General features: G+C 38.2%; 1 protein-coding gene across 1 annotated transcript; it reads right to left on the bottom strand.

Moving 5' to 3' along the window:
• Positions 1-1553: 1553 nt before the first annotated feature.
• LOC107591737 (5-hydroxytryptamine receptor 1A-beta-like) lies at positions 1554-3115 on the bottom strand. The gene has a single exon (XM_016280972.1). The coding sequence runs from the start codon at positions 3040-3042 to the stop codon at positions 1801-1803; it is 1242 nt and encodes a 413-aa protein (XP_016136458.1). The 5' UTR covers positions 3043-3115; the 3' UTR covers positions 1554-1800.
• Positions 3116-5912: the final 2797 nt, after the last annotated feature.

The raw sequence follows: 5912 nt of genomic DNA on the forward strand, positions 1-5912 counted from the left end.
TAGAAATTGCTAATAAATTTCACAAACAATTGAGAAAAAAATTTTCTTGTAAAAAATAAAAATACACCAGGAATCTTTGTTGTATTTCTGGTGCTTTTTTGCCCATTTCAGAGCTTGACAAACCATTATGCTCTTTTTGGCTGAAAAGATTTAATAGTTAACCAGTTTCAAACTGTCTCTACTGTATATTTGTTAGGAAGCTCTAAAGCATTTTTTGCAGAGCTGTAACCCAAAATACACAATTATGGACCTTCCCAATGTTTGTTGAGTGATCAGCAGTGGTTTCTCAGCAGGGTTCTGGAGCTTTATCATTGTTAATAAATAGCTGTGGATCCTCAGGTTGCTAAATCATGCCAGCTGTGGGTGTGCACGTGGGCTCTGTCTATTGTCCTAGGCCTTTGATCAGATAATTGCACCTCAGACCCAGAGTTTGAAACATCTGAGTGTCGCTATGGTGACCAGCATCACTGTGTCTGCTCTGAGTGGCTTTTAGTGATTCAAACACAACTGGATGGCAGGGCTGCTGTAGCAACTTTTGAGACTATATGATCCTAGCAGTAGTCCTCCAAAAACAAGCAAACAATTATTCCATAGATTTGTTGCTCTAATGGGACAAAATATTTGGAGTTTGAACGCTCAAGTCATAATGTAGCACAGTTGCCTGTTTTATTTTATGTTCATTTTCAGCACTTGATGGAACAGACAATTTTGTTTCAACAAGAACTCATCAGTTGACATAAACAGTGCCAGCTGGGGACCTGTTAATATAATTCATTGGAACAATTTGCACTGGCACGTTCCTGATCATGTAAAAGCCTTGAGATTTCTATCACCACAGAAATATAGAGATATGTGCGGTGGAGCATCTTGTTGTAAAAACATTTTTTATGAAGGGATTTGTTAAGAGGATCTTTTGGCCTCTCCATTGCTCCTTTGTTTCCATTGTTTCACACAGGGTTTCCACAGGGGATGAAGGCACAAGTCAGGATTAACGGCGTTTAAAGTGCCTGGCATAGAGGAAAAGTATAAAGATTTAAATGATGGACTAAGAGTGACGCGATCATGTGAGCAAAGGACACCTCCTGTGATTAGCTTTTTGAAATCCTTGATCTGTGAATTATTAAATGTGGTCATGTGCCATCAAACATGATATGAATTTTTTTTAAATAGGTTTACAATTACAGTATTACATATATACTGATACTTATATAATGGATATGCTTATGCCTCCCTCCATCCAAGTCAATCTTATAAATGTGTTAATATCTTCAAAGGCGTCAAACTTTTAAGGTGACGATTTATAAAAAGGGTCCTTAGAATTTTATTTTCTAGCAATTACTTATTTAATTTGTTAGACAACAGTAAAACATATTCCTCGAACAATTATTTATTTTTAATCATTCAAGTCAATTATTTTTCTTTGTGTATTGCACAGCGTGATCTTCTCATTCATAAACATTAGTATTTATCTGTTTTGGTCTGTGCAAAATGTGATTATTTAAATAAAAAATACAATCAGAAGGACAAGGACACGAGGTAAACATACAGTGGGACTTTTTATTTTGACATAATAGACATTATCTTTGTTTGTCATGGATATGAAATAAACATCTTCATTTTTCAGTACACATTATCCCGATATCATAGCATATACATCTGATATATAAAATCAGTTATAGTTATAGTTATAGTGGTTCTAAGTTTTCAGTGCTGTTAAAAAACATCACTATTGTTCTTCTGAGCAATCAGGACTGTTTAAACTAGTGTTTCTGACAGTTAAAACTGAAAAAAACAGTATGTTTATGGTCTGCAAAAATGGCATTTAATGATTTTCTTGAAAGCGCTCTGAAAGTCTTTATTGAAGTATGCGTAAATTATGGGATTCAAAAGCGAGTTTGAATACCCGAGCCAATTAATGACGTCGATGAGCCACAAAGGCATATCACAAGACGGACAAAAAGGCAGCACGAGCGCTTTGATGAAGAATGGCAGCCAACACACAATGAAAGTGCCCATTATAATGCCCAGAGTCTTCACTGTCTTGCGCTCGCGCGCCAAGGCGAGCTTCCTCTTCGCCTCGGTGTTCCTCTCGTGTTTGTTCTCGAACAGAGGGACAGAGTTTGGAGTGTTGGGCAGAGGCAGGTTGTGTTTGGAATTGCTGTGAACCTCGATGATCTCCAGAGACTCGCCGTCCTCCGCGTGCTTAACCGCGCCGTTTACGCACGCGGCGGGCTTGGGTTCGACTGCGCTTTTCCAGTTTTTGCCCAGCTCTCCGTTGGCTCGCTTAAAAAGCGCAGGTGACACAGTCAAACATTTCACCCTCTTTTTCACAGGTTTTCGAACGGTTTTGCGAATGCGAAATCTTGCCGCTTTGAATATGCGTCCGTACAAGACCAGCATGAGAATCAGAGGGATGTAAAATGCGCAGAAGGTGGAATAAATAGTGTACCATGGGTCGTGGCTGATCATGCAAGCTTCAGGATTGGCCATGTCTTCTGCTTTACTCTTGGGTTGAGATTTCATGATCAACATGGGTGGAATTGATATCGAAAAGCCGACAAACCAGGTAACGGTGATTAAAAGAGCGGCACGTTTTAATGTCCTTTTCTTCATATAGTCTATTGGGTCGGTGATCGCCCAGTATCTATCCAAAGCTATAGCGCACAGGTGCAGAATTGAAGATGTGCAACATAAAATGTCTAAGGAAATAAAAATATCACAAGTTACCTGTCCAAGTGTCCACTTGTCTAAAACTTGGTAAAGAGCCGCCATTGGCAACACAAGCACCGACACCATGAGGTCCGTCACGGCAAGTGATCCGATCAGGTAGTTTGCAACATTCTGCAGGGATCTTTCCAAAGCAATAGCCGCCACAACACAGGCGTTTCCAAATATGGAACATAGAATGAGCGCGCCGATCAGCAAAGACGTGGAGATCTGATAACTTAGCGGAACCTTCACAGGTAAAGTCACATTGTCGATTTGGTGATCTAAACCACTGTCGTTCTGAAATGATAAAGACGTGTCGTTGTATTCCTCCATGTCGTAAAATTAGCAAAACCTCATTAAACAGCACTACTCCTTTTAGAGGAGCTCATACACTTGAAAGCGATGCCAACCATCAACATTGTTACTGACGACTTGTGACGACGCGGCTCCATTTATAGCCTATCAGCAGTGACTCCAGACGTCAGTTACCTACGCAGGTGTACCGGGTGGGCTCGGCATAGAATATGCACACTCGTTTTACCAGAATTTCTTCCAGTGAGGTCCATCCATCATCATCATCATCATCATCATCATCTGATTTGTAACAACAACATTTTGGAGCAATTCCAACAGGTGATGACTTAAACAAATCTTGTCAGGAAGGGGTCCAATTCCCTGAATTTCCAAAGGATTGAACTTTTTCTTTAGAAATCAACTTTTTTCTTCAGGTATAGCCATAGCCCATTCGATCGGCTCGGCACCGCAGTCAGCGACACCCGTAGAGCTGCAAATTGTGTTGCTGCTGCTGCCACCTGCTGAAGCGCGTCTGCTGCTGAGAAAACGGAACGTTTGGCCCAAACGCCTCTCCTTCATCCAGACCGCTGCATAGAGTTGATACTGTCTGTGCCCATACCAAGTGTGCGAATTATAGGGGATTTGACCCTATGTTTGAGGTTTAAAGCGTATTCAAACAATTAAAACATTTCAATAGCCAAAAACGTTATATTGGGGCTAAATATGCGAAGTCGCAATCGTCTGAAGAAGTAACGTTATCGCACCGCAGTAAAGATAGTTTGCGGTTTGATATTCAGATTTCTTTTGGCTATAAATACGCAGCGCGCAGTCATAGACATGCAATTAATACCGAATATCATTCTCCATGCTTTGTGAATTCAGGTGACGCTGTCCTTCGGGCCGAAATCTGTTTTTCTTTTCGTAGCGACTCTTAATTTTATAATGCCTATAGCTCCAAAAGTTGGACACTTAGAGGAATGAAACCGGTGTCATATTCACCAGCTTGATCTGTGAATTTTTTCACAGCAAATGCTCTTGTCCGTAAACCGCTTGGTAAGTCCGCTAGTAAGGAATGTGAAAGAAAGGCGTTCTTCATGTTTAACGTCTATTACCAATAAACACGCAGACTGCTGGAATACAAAAACATTGTTTTAGGTCGAGCTCGATTTGTGAAAACTTTCACAATCGCATTTTATTGTGTGGCAGTGTTTATCTCTGCTCTGCCCCCCGTTTTTTGTAGATTATAATAATGTCATTCGGTGCTGTTCCTGTGAATAACGGTTTCCAATTCATAAAGTAAATGAGCACATACACATATACAATTGTACACTTTGTTTGACAATAAAGTTTTGGTTGTTGTACCTTTCCTTGAGTAATTGGCTTCAATATTCTGATTTGTAAAAGTTTCACAGTGCAGTGTTGTTCAGTTAACCCTTCCCTAATTAATTTACATCACTATTTTGATTTGTGAAAAAGTTCACAGTGCAGTTTGGGTCAGCTGACCCTTCCCTGGGTCACTAACATCACTATTCTGATCTGTGAAAACTTTCACAGTTCACTACGGGTCAGCTGACACATGTGATCCCTCATTACCCTCCTCATTTGCTCTCCATTTATTCTCCTTGTGTTTGCAGTCGTGCGGGAGTTCGTCATCGTCAATCCCTGGATGTGTCCAGATCCTGCCTTGCCTTGCCAGCCTGTTTTTCCCCCTCGGGGTAGTTTTTGTTGTTTGTTTTGTTTTATTTTAAAATAAAGCCCATTTTTCTGCAATACTGAGTCCTCACTCCATCCTCTACCCTAACCCTGACAGTGATCCTTTTTCGAACTTTGTGATTCTGATTTTTTTTTCCTGACTTGTTGGTTTTATATCTTTCACTTGGATGTTATAAGCTGCAGTGAATAAACAAAAACTTTCCATCTTCATTTGTGAATATGTCGAAATAACGAGTTAATATGTCGAAATAACGAGTTATGTTGAAATAACAACTATATATATATATATATATATATGTGTGTGTGCATGCATATTAATTTTAAAATTAAAATATATAAATTAAGCTTCTATAATACAAAAAAATTATAATTTAATTTAATTTCATGGTTCTTATAATGTCTTTATAATGATACGTATAAGGAAATTTTTTTAAACATCTGTATAAAAGTATATGCAATGCATATATTGTTGTTTATTTAAATTATATTATTCTTTTTATATATTCTATTTTTCCATTTTTCTTTTCTTGATTATTACTATTTTATCCTGCAATGTATCTACAAATATATAGTATATAAATCAGTCCCTATATCTTTATTATTTTTGCTTATTTAATATTTATTTATTTATTTGCTTAACTACATTTAGTTTTTTCTTCTTTCTTCACCCACTCCCATTTTTATATATGTATGTACGTATGTATGTATGTACAGTGGGTATCGAAATAATCACCCCCTTTCATATATTCACAAATGAAGATGGAAAGTTTTTGTTTATTCACTGCAGCTTATAACATCCAAGTGAAAGATATAAAACCAACAAGTCAGGAAAAAAAAATCAGAATCACAAAGTTCGAAAAAGGATCACCCCCTTGTTTTTTTTTGTTTTGTCTCTTTAATTACAGCTTTTAGTTTGTTGGGATATGTCTCTACAGCTACTTCAATATTTGTCCACTCTTCTTTGCAGAATTGCTCAAGTTCAGTTAAATTTCATGGTTACCATTTGTGGACTGCAGTCTTAAAATCATTCCACAAATTTTCAATGGGATTTCAGTCCTCCAACCACTGTGTGATCAGTTTTGCTGTGTGATTTGGGCCGTTGTCATATTGGAAGGTAAACCTTCTTCCCATAGACAACTTTATGGCGGAGGGCAACAGATTTTCCTCAAGAATTTGACAGTATTTTTCCTCATCCA

The sequence above is a fragment of the Sinocyclocheilus grahami genome, unplaced genomic scaffold (assembly GCF_001515645.1).
Source record: "Sinocyclocheilus grahami isolate Dianchi unplaced genomic scaffold, SAMN03320097.WGS_v1.1 scaffold145.1, whole genome shotgun sequence".
NCBI lineage: Eukaryota > Metazoa > Chordata > Actinopteri > Cypriniformes > Cyprinidae > Sinocyclocheilus > Sinocyclocheilus grahami.